This window comes from Orycteropus afer, unplaced genomic scaffold (genome assembly GCF_000298275.1).
Source record: "Orycteropus afer afer isolate SDZICR_OR568_19922 unplaced genomic scaffold, OryAfe1.0 scaffold00032, whole genome shotgun sequence".
Taxonomy (NCBI): Eukaryota; Metazoa; Chordata; class Mammalia; order Tubulidentata; family Orycteropodidae; genus Orycteropus; species Orycteropus afer.
In genome coordinates this window covers 5913127-5936493 of record NW_006921619.1, presented here as the reverse complement: position 1 = coordinate 5936493, position 23367 = coordinate 5913127, and the positions used below count along the sequence as shown (strand labels likewise).

Here is a 23367-nt window from a genome sequence, read left to right as displayed (position 1 = left end):
TCCAGGCATTGCATTCACATTCAAGGCAGAAAGAATGGGAGGGTGACATTAGTGATAGGTCCATTTCTATCAGGTAAACAAAAGCTTTCCAAAGCTACTTGGAAATTTGTCTCATTTGGCCACAACTCTGTGTGACGTGGCTAGCCCCAGACATAAGGGAAACTGGAAAAGTGAATATATTTATCTTTCCTAATGTCTATAGGAGGAGCTCTGGTAGCGTAGTGCCTAAGGTGCTTGACTGCTTAACAGAAGGCTGGCGGTTCAAACCCACCAGCTACTCCTCGGAAGGAAGATGGGGCAATCTACTTCCATAGTGATACTGCCTCAGAAACCCAAGGAGGGGTCGCTATGAGTCGGCGGCCCATAACAACAACAACAACAATCTCTATAGGAGGAGCTCTGGTGGCACAGTGCCTAAGACATATGACCGCTAACCAGAAGGCAGGCAATTCAAACCCACCAGCCTCTCTGTGGAAAGAAGACTGGGCAATCTACTTCCCTAAAGATTTACCACCTCAGAAACCCAAAGAGGGGTCACTATAAATTGGAATTGACTCAATGGCAGTGAGTTTGCGTTTGTGAACCACTACCTAAAAAGCAGCAAGGGAAAGGGACTGGAAATGAATTTGAAATTAGCAATTCAACAGTGTTTGCCAAAGAATGTTCAGAAGCTGTTAAAGTGGAGTTCAGAGTCATTTAGGGCAACATTAGCATTGTTTGTGTAAGTACGTAGGTTCCAAATTGATTACTTTGAAAGGAATAACGTTTATTTGGAAGTAAAAATTCTGGATTATTAAAAGTTTCAAGTCAAATTACTTTATCACCCCTCCCCCCCAACCCATGGGATTTCTGAGAAGTTGAGCAGAAGAGTGGACTTGGTTTTAAAGAAAGAGAAAGTGGGCATTCTAGGCAAATAATAGGAGTAATAATAGTTACATGATTTTTTTTCCAGTTACATTTGTTTCCAAATGCCTACTAGACACTTCCATTTGCATATTCCACAAGCATCTTTTTTTTAATGCTAAAAATAGTTTATTGAGGTATAATTTAAATGTGGTAAAATGTGTAATTCTTATGTTTCTGGGTGCCTTTGAGTTGATTGCATGCATGGCAGCTGAAATCTTTATAGGAGCAGATCACCAGGTCTTTCCTGTGGGGCCACTGGTAGGTTTCAACCACTGACCTTTAAGTTAGCAGGCGAATGCTTATCTGTTGCCCATGAATTTTGAGAATGTGTAACCGTCATCTAAATCAAAATGAATTACTTTCATCACCATGGAAAGTTTCCTCTTGCCCCTTTCCATTAAACGCCTACTCCTGTAGGCAACCACTATTCTGATTATTATCACCACAGATTAATTTTGCCTATTCTGCTTATGGGAGCTCTGCTGGTATAGTGCCTAAGACATTTGACTGCTAATGAGAAGGCTGGTGGTTTAAACCCACCAGCCACTCCTTGGAAGGAAGACTGGGCAATCTATTGCTGTAGTGATACCGCCTCAGAAACCCAAGGAAGGGTTGCTATGAGTCGAATCTACACAATGGCAGGGAGTTTGGTTTTGGTTTATTCTTCTTATAATTGTAATCGCACATTATGTACTCTTGTGTTTGACTTGTTCAACAGTGTTTTTTGGATTCATCCAGGATGTGTGATCGGTGGTTTTTGTGGGTAGTACTCTATTGTATGAATATGCTACAGTTTATCTGTTCGCCTGTTGATGGAAATGTAAGTTCTGTTACCACACATGCCCAAGATGGATTTGTTCACTCTTTCATAATCCATTTTCCCATTTTTATGCCTTTTATTATCTTTGTCTTAGTGAATGGTACGCCTTTCTTTCAGCTATTTTAAAATAAAACTGACAGCCATTATTGACCCCTTTCTTTTAACATATCTGTTGACTACCATTCTTTTAGGGACTGGGCTTGGTGGTAGAGATACAGCAATGAGTAACATCACAGAATGGATCATCTGGTGGTGTCACTGGCAATCATTGAGATAAATTATAAGAATATACACAGGCAGCTCTAGGAGTGCAGAGGAGGGACCTACCCAGCCTTGGGGAACTAGGGAAAGCTTCTTGAAGGAGGAGGTATATGAAAATTGTCGTCGTTGTTGTTGTTATGTGCCGTCGAGTCATTCCTGACTCAGCGACCCCTCCTTGGGTTTCCGAGGCAGTATCACTACGGAAGTAAATTGCCCCATCTTCCTTCCGAGGAGTGGCAGTGGGTTTGAACTGCCAGCCTTCTGGTTAGCAGCCAAGTGCCTTAGGCACTATGCTACCAGAGCTCCCATATGAAAATTAGGAAGGACATAAAAGATGAACTGAACCAAGGAGTATGTACCAGAACAAGAGAATAGCATTCTGTTGGGTGAGAGCAAGCAGATCACAGGAACTACAAGGAAGTCAGTATAACTGAGAGGATCTGAGGAGAAAAGTTGGCAGGATCTGGCAGGGAGAGTTGTGGCAAGAGAGGAGGAAGTGGGCTAGATTTAAGGAACTTAATTGTGCTAGGTTTGATGTGGTGATGAAAATTTGTCTTGGTATTTAAGGCAGGAGAATTATATTACATTTGTATTTAATGTAATGTGGAAGGCACATCAGAGTGGGGCAAGATTGGGAGCAAGGAGATCTAGTAGGAAAGGTAGATTGTTACACACCAGAGTCGGATCTGACTCATAGCAATCCCTCCTTGGGCTTCTGAGGCAGTATCTCTAAGGAAGTAGATTGCCCAGTCTTCCTTTTGAGGAGTGGCTGGTAGGTTTGAACCACCAGCCTTCTGGTTAGCAGTCAAATGCCTTAGGCGCCACACCATCAGAGCTCTTTATCAAAATTAAATTGCATTACTATTCATTACCCAAACAGTCTTTAAGTTCTAGCAACTCTACTACTTTAATCTCTCTCAAATCTGCCCACATCTCATTATCCCCATTATCCTACTTTGGTGAGTAGTAACTGGCAGTGAGTTTAATTTTGATCATTAACACAAAAGGGAAAATTTGGAGGACAGGAGACTTTAGTTTTGAGAGTGAGGTTAAGGTGTTTTCAGGATACTAAAGGCAAGATAGAAGGTAGAATGGAGCTCAAGTTAGAGTTCTAGGCTATAGAAATACAGATTTTGACATCCTTAGTATTTATGGCAACTGAAGTTGTAGAAGTAAATGAAATCATCTAAGGACTATGCTTTAGATCTTTACTTTATAAAGATAACTGGCAGCAGGAAGAGATGAAGAAGGGTGGACTGCAGCATCCTAGAAGTCCTTGTGTGTTGTGAATGGCTAACATGCTTGACTGCTGACTGAGAGGCTGGAAGTCTGAGTCTACCCAGAAGTGCCTTGGAAGAAAGAAATTTTGATCTACTTCAGAAAAATTAGCCACTGAAAAAACCCTGTAGAACACAGTTCTACTCTGACACACATGGAGTTGCCTTAAGTCAGAGTTGACACCATGTTAACTAGATACAATCCTGGGGACCACCATTTAAATGGGAGGTCAATGAAATCTGCAGAAGTAACTGAAAAAAAGGTGGCCAGCATGGTAGGTCAGTAACTGGAAGATTATTTTGGAAGTTAATTTCAAGAAGATATGGACAACACGAACCAAGTGTAGGGTTGGCAGATGATATTTCTACAAGCCTGTTTATATGTGCTGTAAGAATGTCCAGGTGTATAGTAGCTGACAGGGAGCAAGGTTGTGGTGACTTCTTGCCCACAGCCAGCTACCCTGAAAGAGCAAGTAGTTGGATCTGTGGGCTCAGGACCATGGTTGCAGGAGACATCATGCTCAGTTGGCATAACATACTATACAAAAGCGTAGTTCTGCATCATACTTGTTGAGTAACGACTGGGGTCTTAAAATCTTTCAAGTGGCTATCTAGATGCACTGATGGGTCTCTCCTTGTCCAGACCAAAGAAAAATGAAGAAAACTAAGTCCAAGGGACTGGTAGACCATGCGATCCTCAGCCTATATGACCATGAGACCAGAAGAACTAGATGGTGTCTGGCTACCACTGTCAGCTACTTGGAAGGGGATTGGTACAGGAGATCCTGGACAGAGTGGGAGAACAATGTGGTACAAAACTCAAAATCATTAAAAAAAAAAAAAAAAAAAAAGATTAGGTTTGCTGGTCTGATAGACTGGTGAGACCCCTGAGACTATGGCCTCTAGTTACCCTTCAGACCTGGAACTGAACTCACTCCTGTGGCTTCCAGCCAAACAGTGGACAGGCATATGGGGTGAACGTTTACATCAGGTAGATACACTCCATGGAGCGATTAGTTGTGGGAGAGCAGAAGGGCAGGGTTTGCACAGGGAGACAGCTCAGGGGTGGGAGTGCATGGGTGGGAAGGACACAGGGAAGAGGTAACTACAGAGAAGAAATGGGAGGAGAGCTGTTACACTGTGGGGAATGGCAGTAAATGTCATGAAACAAAATGTATGTGAACTGTTGTATGGAAAATGAATTTGCTCTGTAAACTTTCACTCAAATCACAATAAAAATTAAAAAAGAAGAAAATACAGGCAAGCCTTGAGCATGTTTAAGTGTATTTGAGGAGAATCAAGAGATAGGTTGGAGATTCAGAAGAAAGAAATAATAATTGATAGTGTTAAGTCTCAGTGGAGAGTGATTGGCTTTAGATAGAAGGGAATCATTTTCTGGTTTAACGGTGGAGAAAGATGAGTGTTAATAAAATCAGAATTTGAATAAGTTCCTGTTTCATAGCTTCCATTTCCTTTCTGAAGTAGAAGGCAAGGTCATTCCAAAGAGAAAGTGTTTAGGGAAGAGGTATGATTAAGGTCTTCCCAGTACTGAAGTTTCAAATTAGCTTTTAAGGGGGAGAGAGAGCTTTTGAGGGGAACATGTAAGGAAGCCCTGCAGGCTCGGTGAAGGTTGAACACGATGCATTTGTAGGAGCATCATTCCATGTAGTTGTATAATACTGAGTATCAATCTAGGTGTAGGAATGGAGACTGGTGGATTCGAGTGGTAGAAGGACCACAGAACAAGGGGGTTAAGGGTATTGGCAAAAAAAAGTAGTTTAAATAATGGCCTATAGGTTTTAGGCTACACAGGAAAGGGAAAAAAGGGTGAGGGTTATTAGATGGGGGGGGGGTATTAGATGAAATAAAGAAATATACACCTTATTGAGGTCAAAGAAGCAATTATTGTAGGATTAATGGTGAGAAAAAGGAAAGGATATGAGGTTATGGTCAGAGAGAGGTATGCTGGTATTTAAGAGACTGGGAATAAAGCAGTGCTAATTGACACAGCCCTAGGGTTATAAGGAGCCCTGGTGGTGTAGTGGTTAAGCGGTCAGCTGCTAACCAAAAAGTCTGTAGTTTGAACCCACCAGACACTCCACGGGAGAAAGATGAAGCAGTCTGTTTCCATAAAGATTTATCGTTGTTAGGTGCCTGCCCAGAAACACTGCCCGGTCCTACACCGTCTTCACAATATTTGCTGTGCTTGAGTACTTCATTGCAGCCACTGTGTCAGTCTGTCTCATTGAGGGTCTTCCCCTTTTTTTGCTGACCCACTATTTTACCAAGCATATTATCTTTCTCTAAGACTAGTCCCTGTGACATCACCAAAGTACGTGCATTGGTTCTCTGCTGCTGCTCTAATAGATACAGCAAAAATGGATGGCTTTAACAAACGGATTTATTCTCTTACAGTTTAGAAGGCTAGAAGTCTCAGTTCAAAGTGCCAGCTCTAGGAGCTGAGTGAGGCTCCTTGACCTTGGCCCACTGGAGCTGGAGGCTTCTCTTAGGCAGCTGCTGGCTGCTGAGGCTGATAAACTGCAGGTCAGCAAATAAAATGGCACAGTTCCAAGATTATTAAAATTAAACATTATGGCAGGCTGCTGAATGAAGACTCAGCTCCAAGCATGCCAAAAAGCTCAAGAGACCTTTCTCAAAGCTTCTTATATACTAGAAGCAGACCACATTCCTAAGGCAGCTGCTCAGCTGCTCCAGTAGATTCCACCATGGAGTTGATTACCAGTCTCCTCATGGGGAATAAGGAGCTCTGGTAGCATAGTGCCTAAGGCACTTGATTGCTAACCAGAAGGCTGGGCGGTTCAAACCCACCAGCCACTCCTTGGAAGGAAGGTTGGGCAATCTACTTATGTAGTGATACCGTCTCAGAAACCCATGGAGGGGTCGCTATGAGTCGGGTCCGACTTGACGGCACATAACAACAACAACATGAGGAATAACTCCATCCAACTGTCTAGCCACTCAAAACCAGGCCTAGCCAAGTGGACACATAACCTTAACTACCACAGCACATGAAATGAAATCTGGCCATTCTCGCTTCTAAGGAGCACTCCAGCTATACTTCTTCCAAGACAGATTTGTTCATTATCCTGGCAGTCCATGGTATTTTCAGTATTGTTTGCCAACACCACAATTCAAAGGCATCCATTTTTCTTCAGTCTTCCTTGTTCATTGTCCAGCTTTCACGTTCATATGAGGCTATTGAAAATGCTGTGGCTTGAGTCATTGCACTTTAGTCTTCAAAGTGACATCTTTGCTCTTTAACACTTTAAAGAGGTCTTTCTCAGTACATTTGCCTATTGTAATACGTTGTCTTATTTCTTGACTGCTGCTTCCATGGGCATTGGTTGTGGATCCAAGTAAAATGAAATCCTTGACAGCTTCAGTCTTTTCTCTGTTTATTGTGATGTGGCTTATTGGTCCAGTTGTTAAGGATTTTTGTTTTCTTTTTGTTGAGGTGTAATCCATACTGAAGACTGTAGTCTCTGATCTTTATCAGTAAGTGCTTCACGTTTTCTTCACTTTCAGCAAGCAGGGTTGTATCATCTGCATATCGCAGGTTGTTAATAATTCCTCCAATCCTGATGCTGTTGTTCTTCTTCATATAGTTCAGCTTCTTGGATTATTTGCTCAGCCTACAGATTAAATAATGGTGAAAGGATACAACCCTGACACACACCTTTCCTGATTTTAAACCATTCAGTATCCCCTTGTTCTGTTTGAATGACTGCCTCCTGGTCTATGTACAGATTCCTTATGAGCACAATTAAGTGTTCTGGAATTCCCATTCTTCTTAATGTTATCCATAATTTGTTATGATCCACACAGTTGAATGCTATTGCATAGTCAATAAAACACAGGTAAGTATCTTTCTGGTATCCTTTGCTTTCAGCCAAGATCCATCTAATATCAGCAGTGGTGTCCTTTGTTCCCCACCATCTTCTGAATCTGACCTGAATTTTTGGTTAATTTCTGTCAATACACTGCCACAACCGATTTTGAATTATCTTCAACAGAATTTTACTTGCATATGATATTAATGATATTGTTTGATAATTTCTGCATTCTGTTGGATCACCTTTCTTTGGAATAGGCATAAATACGAATATCTTCCAGTTAGTTGGCGAGGTAGCTAGCTGTGTTCCAGATTTATTGGCATAATCCAGTGAGTGCCTCAAATGCTGCCTCCATTTGTTGAAACATCTCAGTGGGTATCCTGTCAATTCCTTCAGTACACAGCTTAGACTTCTTCCTTCAATACCATTGGTTCTTGATCACATGATACCTCATGAAATGGTTGAACATCTACCAGTTCTTTTTGATATAGTGACTCCGTGTAGTCCCTCTGTCATTTTTTTTTTTTACTTTTATTGTGAAAACATACACGAGACATTTGTCAGCATAATAACTTCCCCATTTATAGTTCAGGGACATTGATGACATTTTTCATGTTGTGCCACTGTTACTACTATCCTTTTAAAAAATACTCCACCACCATTAGCATAAATTCAGTGCCCTGCAAACAAAAGCTTCTCCTTTCCTCTACACCCTCCTACCCCTTGTTGTTGTTGATAGGTGCTGTCAAGTCACTCTGACTCACAACAACCCCATGTACAACAGAATGAAACAGTGCCCAGTCCTGTGCCAGCCTCACAATCTTTGCTATACCTAAGCCCATTGTTGGAGCCACTCTGTCTATTCATCTTGTTCAGGGCCTTCCCCTTTTCCGTTGACCCTCCAATTCACTGAGCATGATTATCTTTCTCCAGGGAATGGTCCCTTCTGACAGCGTGACCAAAGTAGGTGAGACAAAGTCTGGCCATTCTTGCTTCTAAGGAGCAATTCCAGCTGCACTTCTTCCAGGACAGATTTGTTCATTCTTTTGGCAGTGTATGGGACTTTCAGCATTCTTTGTCAACACCACAACTCAGAAGCATTAACTCTTCTTCAGTCTTCCTTGTTCATTGTCCAAGCCCTCACATGCATATGAGGCATTGAAAATACAATGGCTTGGGTCAGGTGCACCTTAATCTTCAAGGAGGCATCTTTGGTCTTCAGCAATTTAAAGAGGTCTTTTGCAGCAGATTTACCCAGTGCAATACGTCGTCTGATGTCTTGACTAATGCTTCATTTGGTGTTGATTGTGAAACCTAATATGAAATCTGTACAGCTTCATCCTACCTCTGGTAATCACTAATAATCTTTGGTGTTTATATTATGTATTTATGTATGTGTGTTTGTGTGTGTGTGTGTATGTGTGTATAATCTTGGAAGTTAGCCTCTCCTCCCTTCCCATCCCTGGTAGCCAACAAGACAGTTTATTTCTCTGTACCCTCCATCACCTTTTTATGCTTTCTGCATTGTTCAGTATTTTTCCCCCAGAATCCTTCAATATCACACCTTGAGGCTTGAATTTTTCTTTCAGTTCTTTCAGCTTGAGAAATACCAAGCGTGTTCTTCCCTTTTGGTTTTCTAATTCTTTGCACATTTCATTATAATATTTTATCTTCTTGAACTCCCCCCCCCCCTTTGAAATCTTCAGTTCAGCTCTTTTATTTCATCATTTCTCCCATTTGCTTTAGCTACACTCTATTCAAGAGCAAGTTTCAGAGTCTCTCTGACATCCATTTTGGTCTTTTCTTCCTTTTCTGTCAACTTTTGCTTTCTTCATGTATGATGCTCTTAATGTCATCCACAACATGTCTGGTCTTTGGTCACTGGTGTTCAGTGTAGCAAATCTATTCTTCAGATGGTCTCTAAATTCAGGTAGCATATAATCAAGGTCATATTTTGGTGCTTGTGGACTTGTTTTAATTTTCTTTAGCTTCCACTTGCACTTGCATATGAGCAATGATGGTCTATTCCACAGTTAGCTCCTGGCCTTGTTTTGACTGATGATATTGAGCTTCTCCATCAACTCTTTCCACATATGTGGTCGATTTCATTCCTGTGTATTCCATCTGGTGAGATCCAGTTGTATAATCTCTGTGTTGTTGAGAAAAGGTATTTGCAATGAGTAAGTCGTTGGTCTTGCATAATTCTGTCATATGGTTGCTGATGTCATTTCTATCACCAAGGCCGTATTTCCCAGCTACTGATGCTGCTGCTTTGTTTCCAGCTTTCACATTCCAAGCACCAGTAATTACTAATACATCTTGATTGTATGTTTGGTCAATTTTGGACTGCAGAAGTTGGTAAAAATCTTCATTTTCTTTATCTTTCGCTTTGGTGGTTGGTGTGTAAATTTGAATAACGTTAACTTGTCTTCCTTGAAGGTGTATGGATATCGTCCTATCACTGACAACATTGTAATTCAAGACAGATCTTGAAATGTTCTTTTCAGCAATGACTGCGACACCATTCTTCTTCGTTTGTCATTCCTGGCATGGTAGACAATATGATTGTCTGATTCAAAGTAGACAATTTAATTAATTAATTAAAAATGGCTGTTTTAGCCCACTAATGCCTAGGATATCCATCTTTATGCATTCCATTTCATTTTTTACAGTGTCCAGTTTTCCTAGTTTCATACTTCATACACTCCACATTCTGATTATTAATGGATGTTTGCAGCTGTTTCTGTCTTGAGTTGTGCCCCACCAGCAAATGAAGGTCCTGAAAGCTTTACTCCATCCATGTCGTTAAGGTCAACTTTACTTTGAGGAGGCAGTTCTTGCCTAGTTGTATTTTGAGTGCCTTTCAACCTGAGGGGCTCATCTGGGCACTGTATCGGACAGTGTTTCCCTACTGTTCATAAAGTTTTCCAGAAACATATCAGACTATGTTTCACTGCTCCTCATAAGGTTTTCAGTGGACAATTTTTTGCAGAACTAGATGGCCCCATCTGTCTTAGTCTGGAAGCTCTGCTGAAACCTGCCCAGGCGACTGTGTTGGTATTTGAAAATACCAGTGGCATAGCTTCCAGCATCACAGAAACATGAAAGCCACCACAGCAGGACAAACTTACGACTGGTGGCTGTAAAAATTATAGCCTTGGAAACCCTGTGAGGGCAGTTCTTCTCTGTCTTACAAATTGCTGTGAGTCAGACTTGATACACAGCAGTGTTTTTTTTTTTTTTTTTTGGTATGATTGTAGATGATGGCGACAGATACCCCATACAACTTACTTCACAGCATAACTTTAGGGGAATGGTGCCCCCTAGAGTCATATGATGCACTGTCTACACAACTGAATGAAGTGGGTATGAACGGAGGTGAGGATTGTGAGTTGAGGTACATTTTCTCTCTTAAGCAGATTCAGCAAGAGCTGCTTTTCTGTCTCCTGAATAGTTCTTGATTGCTCCCTTATCCCTATCCATTACTACTACCTTCTTTCAGATCTTTGTTTACTTTGTTCATTCAAATCAGCATTGATTGGCTTCCTTCCTTCCCAGGATAAAGAATAGGATGAGGACCCAGCTCTCTATAAACTCATGGTCTGGTGCTAGAGACCACTGTGCAGACATAATTACTGCTCATTGTAATTGTTTCCCCAGTCCCATCCCTCTTCCTTTCCTGCTGCCAGAATTATCTTTAAAACAAAGCTGTAAGCATGCAGTATTCTCATAAAACTTTTCAGTATTTCCTAGTGCCTTGTGAAAAAGTCCAGAACTCATTAAAATGATATACACAGTGTTAGCACAAACCTACCTTTAAGGAGTTGTATATACATATAGACCTTGGAGATATTGTAGGTTTGGTTCCAGACCCCCTCAATAAAGTGAATATCATGATAAACCTAGTCACAGGAATTTTTTAGTTTTCCAGTGCATATGCAAGTTATGTTCATACGATACTGTGGTCTCTTAAGTACACAATAGCATTATGAAAAACTTTATAATATTGTGAGAATTACCACGTGACCCAGAGACACAAAGTGAGCGCGTGCTATTGGAAAAGTGGTGCCGATAGACCTGGTTGATGCAGGGTAGCCACAAAGCTTCACTATGTAAAAAATGCAGTATCTGCAGAGTGCAGTAAAGTGAAGAGCAATAAAATGAGGTATGCCGTTACTTTTTTCTCCCCTTCTTGACATAACACGATGTGCCTCTGCCACACACACTGGGCTATTTGCCATTTTAGCTTTCTGCCTGCATGTGAGGGATCTACTCTGGCTTCATTGGAGAGTCTCCATAGAAAAGTATATAAACAGTTTGAAGTTTTTGTGATCAGGAAAATGGAATTTGAAACAATATGTGGTTTTGTAACCTCTAAAAAGGCATTTTGGAAGCTATTGAATGAGGAATAGTGATGTGAGGAAAAGTAGAACGTTGATCTGGAGGAAGCATGCAACATTAAAATGTTTGAAGTTAAGTAAACTCTTGCTGTAACCCAGACATGAGGAAAAGGACTAGACTAGGAATGAAAAACATTTTTGACAGAGTTGGTTTTCAATTGCATGGGAAGAATAAAGGAGACAGCTGTAAATGACTTCTTGATTTTTAACCTCAGTGATTGAGAACTATGAAACCACTGACAGAATGAAGTCAGAAACAGCTGTTTGTACAGAATGTGGAGTTAATTCCTTTTTTAATATATTGGATTTGAAGTAATTTGGAACATAACCAAATGGAAATTCTCACTATATAGTTGGAAATATGTTGTTGTTATATGCTGTGGAGTCGGACCCGACTCATAGCTACCCCTCCCTGGGTTTCTGAGGCGGTATCACTACGGAAATAGATTGCCCAACCTTCCTTCCGAGGAGTGGCTGGTGGGTTTGAACCACCAGCCTTCTGGTTAGCAGTCAAGTGCCTTAGGCACTATGCTACCACAGCTCCTAGTTGGGAATGTAGCAATAGGAAAATTGAGGTTAAGGAAGAAAGAAATGTATTTTGAATCATTTACCTGCTTAGAAGTCAGCCCACAAAAATGAATTCACTCTTTTATTCAATAAAACATAAGCAGCATTTTGTTTTGGGGACTGGGTTACAAAGATGAAAAGACTTGGCCTATCTCTGCTTTCATTCTAGTAGAAGAATAGAGTAGTATGTTCAGGATACCGTGAGAAGAAACAGGAAAAGATCCATCTAGAAAGTTAAAATTTTACAAAAGAAAAGAATGCTTTAAGAATTTATGTGGGCTTTGTTTGAGTGGAGAGTGTGTAGAGGAACTCTTGGAGCTTATCTGGCTTGGAGAGAAAGGTAGAAGAAAAGGGAAACCATGGGGAGAATTAAAGATCAATTTGAAGATGAAGAGTGGGGATTGCAGTCCCTCAGAACGCTAAGTTGCGATCAGTGGTTTCAAATGTTTTGAGGAGGTTAACATATAACAACAACAACAACAACAAGCTGTAAGGCAACAAAGCCTCTTTCAAATAGATTTGGTAGATTTCTCAAAACTAGTAGTGAAATAAATGGGAGGTGATGTGGGAGGAATCCATCAATTTATAATGATCAATATTTTAAAAAGTTAATACTTACTTGAATTTGGGATAGGGTCAAGGATAATACTTACCCTTAAATATTTGTAGTATTATTTATTTATTTATTTATTTATTCTGGAAAAGGATCAAACTTTAAACAAAGTAGCAAAACCATTCTGACTCAAATCACAAAAGGACACATATTGTATCAGTCCGTTATTGTAAAAGTCCAGGAAAGGTTTATCTATGGAAGGAAATTTTCTTTGTTGGTTACCAGGGGTGAGAGGGAGGAGAGGAGGGAACACTGTAAGATAGATAGAGATAAGTATTGATTTGGGTGAAGAGAAGGGCAGTGAACCAAATGTGAGTGATCAATATGGTGACGTTGAGGAAGAGAAAGACATAGAGAGGTACATGGGAGGTACAGACAACAAAGATGAACCCTTTTGCACATACAGTGCTGCGTTGTCAGTGAAGGCGAACTTGGGTATACGGGTGGATAGATGGGTAGAAAGGCTGAACTATTAAGTATGTCTATGAAGTGGGGAGTATACCCAAGAACATGTATAGGGTTGGCAGACAATGGTCCTATAAGTTTATGTGAATGATCAGAATTCCCAGCTATATAATGGAGCTGACAAGGGGCAAGGTTGTAGTCACTGCTTGGTCACAGCCAGCTACCCAGAGGGACCGAGTAGTTGAACCTGTGGGCTCCAGACCATAGTCTCAGGGGACATCAAACTCAATTGGCATAACACACTACACAAAACATTGTTCCACCTCCTACTTTGGCAAGTAGCAACTGGGATCTTAAAAGCTTGCAGGCTGCCATCTAGATGCAACAATGGGTCTCTCCTCGTCCAGAGCAAAGAAGAATAAAGAAAACCAAAAATTCATGGAAATCATTAGTCCTAGCGATTGGTACACCATCCGATCTGCAGCCTGTACGACTATGAGACCAGAAGAACTAGATGGTGCCCAGCTACCACTGTCAACCACTTGGAAGGGGATCTATGTAGGAGATCCTGGATAGAGGAGGAGAACAATGTGGAACAAAACTCAAAATCATTTGAAGGAAAAAAAGGGTGGGGGGGACCAGGTTTGCTGGTCTGATAGAGCCTGGTGGAACCCCTGAGACTATGGCCCCTAGCTGCCCTTCAGGTCTGTAATTGGACCCACATCTGTGGCTTCCAGCCAAACAAAAAACAGGCATATGAGTTAAACATTTACCTGAGGTAGATACACTCCTTGGAGAGAAAAATCATGGGAGAAAGAAGGGCTGGTTATGCACAGGGAGACAGCTCAGGGGGCAGGAGTTCCTGAGGGGATGGACACAGGGAAGAGGTAACTATAGGAGGAAGTGAGAGGGGAGCTGTTGCATTGTGGTAAATTGTGGTCACTGTCATGAGACAAAGTGTATGTGAACTGCTGTATGGAAAGTGAATTTGCTCTGTAAATTTTCACCCAAATCACAATTGAAAAAAAAAAAAAATCTCACTACTTTAAAAACAAAAAAACCATTCTGACTCAAACTGACAACTGAGTGTTCTTCAGTTTATTTCAGGACTGGTCTGATGCTTTCTTTGTGGAGGGTAGATACAAATTATTTTATTGATGGATACAAAGTAACAGCTTGAACCCTCTACTTGTTGTAGTTTATAGCTCACCTTCAGAAGGCAAAATGAGATGGTCTGTCTTTTGACAACTTCTAGGACTAAGAGTCCTGACTCTTTTGGGGCTGCAGAGTGAGAAGAAACTAAAGACCAAGTGGGGAGGCTCATATAAATTGATACAGGACACAGCTCTACTTCTTATCTGTTATTTTTCCCCCTAGGTTTAACCTTTTCATTCAGCAAAAATGTGGATTCAGGAGAGCACCCAGGAAGGTTGAACCTCGAAAATCAGACACAGGAACAAGTGGTGAAGCATACAAGAGAAGTTCTTTGATTCCTCCTGTAGAAGAAACAGTCTTTTACCCTTCTCCCTATCCTATAAGGACTCTTGTAAAGCCTTTATTTTTTACTATTGGGGTAAGAGCTCACATCACTAAGCATTACCTACCTTGCTACAGGTCCAGCGTTAAACTACTGTGTGTTCTAATAAACTCACTGCTGTGGAGTCGGATTTGACTCATGGTGACCCTACTTGGGTGTCTGAGGGGGTATCTCTATGGAAGTAGGTTGCCCAACCTTCCTTCTGAAGAGAGGCTGATGGGTTTGAACTGCCAGCTTTCTGGTTATCAGTCAAGTGCTTTAGGCACAATGCCACTAGAGCTCCCTTTGTTCTAATAGAGCTCCCTTTAAGTAAGGACAGGTGGGATCAAAAAGGTCTTAGTAACTGGGGTCATGAGTTCTGATTACAGGAGAACTTGAATTTAATAATGGCTATTAGAATCAGGCTCAGTTATGTAAGCCCTAAAAAAAAAAAAAGTTCCTTATTTGGTATAACATTCAAAGTAATACTAAGTTGTCATTTTGAATTTTATTTGAAAATCCCTAGCTTTAAACAGGCCCAAAAGGTATTGTAGAGTTAATAAAATGGGAAACAATTAAATGTTTTTCCTCTCATAGGTTATTAAACATGTGCCAAATATACGTCTAACACCATGCTAAGTGTTTCGTCTGTTGCTTTTCAAAAGTCATGAAAATGAAATACTCTCCTTGGACATACGTATTGGTCTACATTCTCTTTGAATTTATTTTGTAATACATCTAATTTTATATAGTTTACAGGCTGTGCATTTGGATCAGCTGCTATTTGGCAATATGAATCACTGAAATCCAGGGTCCAGAGCTATTTTGATGGTTTAAAAACTGATTGGTTGGATAGCATAAGACCACAAAAGGAAGGGGACTTCAGAAAGGAGGTAATGTAAATATTCCTTTCTTCTAGTTGATGATCACAGGTTTTTGAAGTATGATTTTTTAAGTGTTTTTTTCTTTTTTTTAAAATGTTTTGTGATTTGAATGAAGGTGAACTATTTTTAGTTAATAGCAACATTAGATGCTAATATTTACATCAGTACATGTGAAGTCAGGCACTTATTACTGTTCTTTAGAATTATTTGATCACTGAAAAATAAAAGCTTAGTGCCATCGAGTCAATTTTAACTCAGCAACCCCCATGAGTTTCCAAAGCAGTAATCTTTACAATAGATTGCCCTGTCTTCCTTCAGCAGAACGACTCGTGGGTTTGAACCCCACCAGCCTTTTGGTTAGCAGTCAAATGCCTTAGGCACTGCTCCACCAGAGTGCCTTATTTGATCACAGTAAATGTTTATTGATATTTGGTATGTTTGGTAGTATTGGACTTGGTAGTGGTACTTGACCAAAAATCACTAGGGATAGTTATTAAAAATTAGTATTCTGGGACCCCATCCCAGTCCTACTAAAGCTCATGGGGCCATTGTTTTACTTACATCTTTTAGCTGAATTATTTTAGAGTACATATTGAAAACCATAAAGAAATTTTCCAGAAAGTATCTTGTCTAGGGGTGGCATTACAAACTGGACTTTAAAGAGGTTCTCAGTGACATGATGTTTATGTATCCAGGTACCACTATTTGAGTGTTTTTAACTGTGCTCCAGTAATGGGGATGCAAGAAAAAAGTAGAATACAGTTAGAGCTTTTCATTTACTTTGTATGCAAGTTGATGTCCATCTTTCTTCTGAGCTGATTTTTTAAAATATTACCTTTCAGATAAAATTATGTAAATGTTTTATTCACTTCACTTGCCAATACGTACTGAGCATTGAGACTGTAAGATAATATTTAGATCCAGGTCCAATTATTATTCAGGTACCTTTGTTTTTAAAACAATTTTTCAAAAATAGAGTTTTATTAGAGCAGTTTTAGGTTTATAGAAAAATTGTGCATAAAATACTAGAGTTCCATATATTCTTTCTTCCTCCTGCCAGCTGTTTCTCCTATTATTAACATCTTTCATTTGTGTGGTAAATTTGTTAACAATTGATGAACAAATATTGATACATTAACTACAGCCCAAAGTTTACATTAGAGTTCATTCTTTGTGTTGTACAGTTCTATAGGTTTTGCCAAATGCATAAAGTCGTGTGTCCACCATCACAGAATCATATGGAATAGATCACTGCTCTAAAAGTGCTCTGTGCTGCACCTTTTCATCCTTTCTTCCCTCTCCCTGAATCCCTGGTAACCACTGAGCTTTTCATTGTTAATATAGTTTTACCTTTTCCAGAATGTCATTATGAAATCTTACAGTATGCAGCTTTTTTGGGACCTCTGGTGGCGTAGTGCTTAAGGGATTTGACTGCTAACCAGAAGGCTGGTGGTTCAAACCCACTAGCCACTCCTCAGAAGGAAGGTTGGGCAATCTACTTTTGTAGTGATACCTCCTGGGAAACCCAAGGTGGGGTTGCTATGAGTCAGGGCCAACTTGATGGCAGTGAGTGAGTTTTGAGTAGCTTTTTCAGACTGACTTCTTCCAGCAATATATATTCTTTAGCAATGTGTATTTAAGGTTCCTCCATGTCTTTTTGTATCTTGATAGCTCATTTCTTTTAATTTTTATAGTGATTTGGGTGAAAATTTACAGAGCAAATTCATTTTCCATATAGCAGTTAATATACATTTTGTCTCATGACATTGGATAGCTCATTTCTTTTTATTGCTGAATAATATTCCAGTGTGTAAATGTACCACAGGTTCTCTCTTTGTGTTTTATAGCACACTGTCTCTCCAATTTGTCGAGACAGTTGATATCTCAAGTTTTCCCCTTCTTAGGAATTTAATCCTGGCCACAGAAAGCTTGAGAAAGAAGCCTTGTGTTTTCTTCTACCTAGTGATAGTTTGAGGTTACTCTTATTGGAAAGAAGGAGTTTTCCTTCTTGTTTCCCATAGACACATACAGGAAATATGAGCTGTATCTGTTCTAGAGAGGCTTTGCTAAAAAGGCAATGAGGCCCCATCTTCTGACCACCTCTAATTGCACAACAGGAGAACAAAATCACTATCAGTAGCCCAAGGCTCATTACTGTGAGGCCAGACATGCTACCTCCCTCCAGCTGTTTTACCAACCCTGACACCAACTGTTCCTCCCGCAGCACCCACCACCTTTCTGCTGGGTTCGATAATTCGATAATTAGCCACACAGAACTCACAGATTATGGGGTTTATTAGGGAAGCACCAGGCTACAATTCAAGTTCAGGAAAAACGCTCAGTCTCTCTCAGCCCACCATCTCTCAGACAACAGTTTCTCACAGTCTCTCTCCCAGCAGTGTCCCTTGGTGTCTTACTCAGCAGGGTATGTCTCTTGTGTCTCTTTCCCAGCAGCACATGTCTCTCAGGAACACGTGTCTCTTTCTGTAGCACTTCTTTCTCAGCCAGCAGTCAGAGAGACTTCTTCTGCCTCTAGGAAGCCTCCTTTTGAGCCTGGCAGAGTCGCCAAACTAACCAATCATAACATCTAAGCACCTTGAGAGAGCTAACTTCCCAGAACATTACTTTGTGCTACTCCCAACAGAAATACCCCAGGTGAATGATTTTAGCAATAAGGAGCTACTCAGTTTCTCACAGCAAATTCCACCATGGAGTTTACAAAGACTTATGGCTAGAAAAGCCATACCAGGTAATTTACTACAGTGCAGGCTTTATGCCAGAAGAATAACGGTGATAGCATTTGCAGGTGAAAACATAACTGGCAGTAGATTTTCTTTCAGGACAGATAATAGAGCTGGGAAGATAATAGAGCTGGCCTATTCCATAATCCTAGATCCCTTAGAAAACTACGAGTTTTTATTACACATTTGTGCACTATGAGGCAACAGCTCTTTGCAGGATTCTTTGCAAATCCTACAATTCATAGATCCCCACACTCTTTGTCCTGGTACAAGGATACCCAGTGGTTCTTGAAAATGATGAAAAATCACATAAGCAATTGCATAATTCTCATCCAAAAATGGATTTGTATAGAATAAACAAATGATAGGTTGTAAAATAAAAAATTCATACCTATTAAGGAAAATCAAACAACATATAAATATAACATGGAAAGTGGAAATCCTGGGAACCTCTGCCACACTACTACATATATGATGAATTAAGGTCTAGGAGCTCATACACATACTATTTAATTATAATTACAAAAATAGAATCACATACAACATGCAACATTGTTGTTATTACTTTGGATTTTCTCCCACATCTGTGTGCAAAATCTGGTTCAATTTCATAGAACTTTTTAAATTTAACACCTTAATCATGGAAAATTTTAAACAGATACAATAGTAGAGAGAACAGTATAATGAACTCCCTGGACACATGGCTAATTTTGTTTTCTATACCTCTCCAGCTCTTCCTCCCCACCACTGGATAATTGTAAAACAAATCCTAGGCATATTTCATCCATAAAGATTTCAATATGTATCCCTGAAAGATTAGGATTCTTCTCTCTTCCTTTAAATGTTTTTTTCCCTAAACATCAATACTATCATAATGCCTTAAAAAAAAAAAAAAAAAAGTTTTAGTAGAAAATATTGTCAGGATTTTAAAACCGGCGTGAGTTCCTGCACCTTTTTGATGTTGGGATGTGGGCTGTAGGGTCATCATCCATGCTGCAATGGTATCACTGGGCCTATTGGACTCAGGGCAGCCACAGCTGGTGAGGTAGCAGCCTGGTAAGGAACCAGCTGGCTGCCCTTTCCAATAGCCGTGGCAGAGGAGAAAAATGATGGAGGCCTTGGTGACCAGGGCAGGCTTGGGCACCATGGTAGTCAGGCACCAGTTTTTCTTTTGCAAGGGTAAGGTTAGCCCCAAACTGTTGGAATGCATTTGTCCCAGTTGTGAATCAGGCTTTATTGAAGAAGTGATAGATGACTCTAGTGTTTTAGGTGATGGTGGCAGCTGCATAGATAATAGCACCAATACATTTTGTACAGTTCTGGAACCATTTGGACCACATGGTATTTTTCTAAGACTTTAGACCATTTCTAAGTAGCAATCTAGTGAGTGGACCAGGATAATCAAGCCAATGAGAGGCTTCATCAAACTTACACTGACTTCTGGGGACCTAGTCCTCTACAGGGAGCTCTGGTGGCTTAGTACCTAAGGCATGTGACTCCTAAACAGAAGGCTGGTGTTTCAAATCCACCAGCCACTCCTCGGAAGGAAGGTTGGGCAATCTACTTCTGTAGTGATACTGCCTCAGAAACCCAAGGAAGGATTGCTATGAGTCAGATCCGACTCCTTGGCAGTGAGTTTGGTTTTTTGGTTTTAGTCCTCTACAACTGTCAGTGACTTAGAAGTACAGATCCCAAGAAAGTGCTCATCCTAAAAGATCCCCACCTATTGAAGGAATAGTACAACAGCTCTTTGCAGGATTCTTTGCAAATTTTGCAATTCATAGATACCTACACTCTTTGTCCTGGTACAGCATACACACTCCAACCCTGAGGGCTATGCTTGGGGTTGGATGGAGTGTAATGCCATTGTAACCCAGCTTTAAGGACAACTGGAGAATACAGGTTCCTCCCCAGCTAGTAAAGAAAAGATCACATTTCTTCCAACAGTGACAGTAACTTACAGACAAGTTGATATGGGTTTAGACTGTCCAGTATCCAAAGAAGATTACACAGTGGAAGAAAAAGTCTGGCAAATAGCCTGCAACCACTTCTTTTATAGCAGTTGTGTTGTGCCTCAATTAGAACCACATGACATGTGTCCTGTTTGTAGGAAGAGCTTAAATGGTGAGGACTCTACTCAGTCAACCCAGACTCTGAGGCCTCTGCAAGCAACAAATTAGCAGTGACAACCAGTTACGTGACCGGTGAACTTTCTGAAGCTAAGGCTACCCCTGAGCCAGGACTGTAAATTGGAAAACCACAGCTGTAAATTGTATCTAAACTGAAAAATAATAGGTGGATTTAGGAATCTCTTAAGAAACTCCAACCCATAATACTAATACAATGAGTGTTTTCCTTTCCAAATTTAGTTGTAGCTACAATTCCATTTGTTAGATTTTAACTACAAATGGAATTATATCTACAACTAAATACCTTTTATTCCTGAATTCAGAGTGATAATTTTTGTAAGTGTGAAACAGTCATGTGAGTCCCCTCCAGGGTAGAATCAGTTCTTTGAAGTCTTGTTAGGGCCCTGATATCAGTCATGCTGCCTTGTAATGGAGGTTTCAATCTCCTCTAATCTGCAACCTACCATTAGTGTATTTTACAGTAAACACAATATTAACAGAACCCTAAAGTCCTGCTGACATAAAGTCCTTTTTTCTTAATTGTACAAAAGCAACACCTCTTGGTCACATTAGCCTTAAAATGAGGTGATATTAATTCCAGAATCTGAGACTTACAATTTTGTTTTGTCTCGATCCTCAAAGAGCAAATCAGAGAAAAAGTGAGAAGGAGAAAGTGGCAAAACAAAACAAACCACACCACCAGGTAAACCAGGTGAACTTGGTGCCAGTATATATCTGGTATTATTGCTATTCCTTTTGACAACATTGCTACCAAAAAACTACCAAAAAACTCACTGCCATCAAGTTGATTCCAGCTCATCATGACGCTGTAGGACAGAGTAGAACTGCCCCATAGGGTTTCTGAGACTGTAAATCTTTCTGGAAGCAGACAGCTACATCCTTCTCCTGTGGAGTGGCTGATTCAAACTGTCAACCTCTTGGTTCGTAGCCAAGTGCTTACCACTGTGCCACCAGGGCTCCTGCCTTATCTTTCATTAGGTATCTATTATTGTCTCCGTTTTGACGGATCAGGAGACTGAAGTTCAGAAACAACTTGTCCAAGGTCCTAGAGCTAATCAGCGACTCTGTGGGGAACTCAAGTCTGTGTGACTATATAGCATTTTCCTCTGTCCCATACGTTTATTAAGTCTGTTGTTGACCAGTGATTTTATAGATGAGGAATCCCTCTTTTATACACAAGCTATTTTCATTTTTCTACCCTGAAAGTACTTCACATAGTGTGATATGCAATTTTCCTTTTGTTTTAGATTAACAAGTGGTGGAATAACCTAAGTGATGGCCAGCGGACTGTGACAGGTTTGTGTTAGCTTACACGTTTTAGCCATTCAAGGGAAGAGAAATCAGACCAAAAGGTACAGTATGTCATAGGCAATGGCTTTTGTACTGTGCTCACCAGTGATGTAGAAGACACAGTTTCTGTGCCTACAGGCTAATAGAATACTATAAGAAGTGGTGTGCTGTAAGGGCTACGTGATGCTCTTTGTTGGTTATTTTCTAATTTTTATTTAGTATGTTGCTGAGCAAGGGGTCTATGCTTTAGGATCTCAGCTTGTGAAATAGGTTAGTAGTAATTATTACTTCTCTTATTAAAGAAACTAAAGGGAACATTGATTTAAGTACCTTCTGTATAATCGAAGAAAAAATGAACCCGCTGCCTGCCATCATATTGAGTCCAACTCATAGCAACCCTATAGGATCGAGTAGAACTGCTTGTAGGGTTTCCAAGGCTGTAATCTTCACTGAAGCAGATTGCCTCATCTTCTGTGGAGCTGCTGGTAGGTTCAAACTGCCGACCTTTTGGTTGACAGAGGAGCACTTAACCACTGTGCCACCAGGACTCCTACTTTCTAGATAACTGGGTGCTTTATACACATTCCTTCCCTCTTTTGTAGGATTGCTCGTAAGGTAGTTACCTCTCTTTGTACAAATAAGGAAACTGACTTTCAGAGAAGGAACTTGTCCAGGGTCACACATGTAGTAAGTAATAGAGTTGAGTTTCAGAACTCAGGTCTGTCTCATTCTAAAGCCCACACGCTTTATACTACACTGGGCTGTTTATAAAACCCTCTTTAAAAAATGTAAACATTCCATGCGTATCACCATGATGATTTTATTTTTCTAAAAAGTGCTATTTAGCAACTGTACACATTGTTGTTGTTATGTGCTGTCGAGTCAGATACAACTCATAGTGACCCCTCCTTGGGTTTCCGAAGCAGTATCTCTACAGAAGTAGATTGCCCAACCTTCCTTCCGAGGAGTGGCTGGTGGGTTTGAACAGCCAGCCTTCTGGTTAGCAGTCAAGTGCCTAAGGCACTATTCTACCAGAGTACACATAGGGAAAAAAAATCTTACCAGAGAATAGCAAACATTCCCTCCTCCCCCAAAATATGATTAGGTTTAACGGTACCTACTTTTGATTTTCTGTAGCCCCCTAGTGGAGGAAAGTAGAGAAAGGGTGCTTTTCATTAATTTTTATTTTATTGTGGTAAAATATATATAATATAAAATTTGCCATTTTAACCATTTTTAAGTGTACAATTGAGTGCCATTGGTTACATTCACAATGTTGTACAACCACTGCTACCGTCTATTTCCAAAACTTTTTCTTTACTCCAAACAGAAACTGTGTACCCATTAAACATTAATGCATCTCTTCTTCCTGTATCCTCTACTTTCTGTCTCTGAATTTGCCTATTGGAGGTATTTCATGTACGTGGAATCATACAGTAATTTACTTTTTGTTTGTGGCTTATTTCACTTAGCATGTTTTCAACATTCATCTGTGTTGTGGTATGCATCAAGACTTCCTTCTACTTCTGGCTTAGTACTGTTCCATTGTATGTATGCAGCACATTTTTTTTTTTTAGGATTTGGGTGAAGATTTACGGAGTAAATTCACTTTTCATACAGCAGTTCACATATACTTTGTCTCATGTCATTGACCAAAATTTACAATGCAGCAGCTCCCCTCCC

The 23367-nt window shown here is 40.2% G+C and overlaps 1 protein-coding gene across 1 annotated transcript in view; it reads left to right on the top strand.

The window, feature by feature from the left end:
• Nucleotides 1–23367, top strand: part of PARL (presenilin associated rhomboid like) — an 83302-nt gene that overhangs the window by 10091 nt on the left and 49844 nt on the right. Inside the window, exons 2-4 of the mRNA XM_042780291.1 lie at nt 14481–14676; nt 15372–15512; nt 21642–21690. Of these exons, the coding sequence (XP_042636225.1) occupies nt 14481–14676; nt 15372–15512; nt 21642–21690 (386 nt within the window). The remainder of the gene's footprint in view (nt 1–14480; nt 14677–15371; nt 15513–21641; nt 21691–23367) is intronic.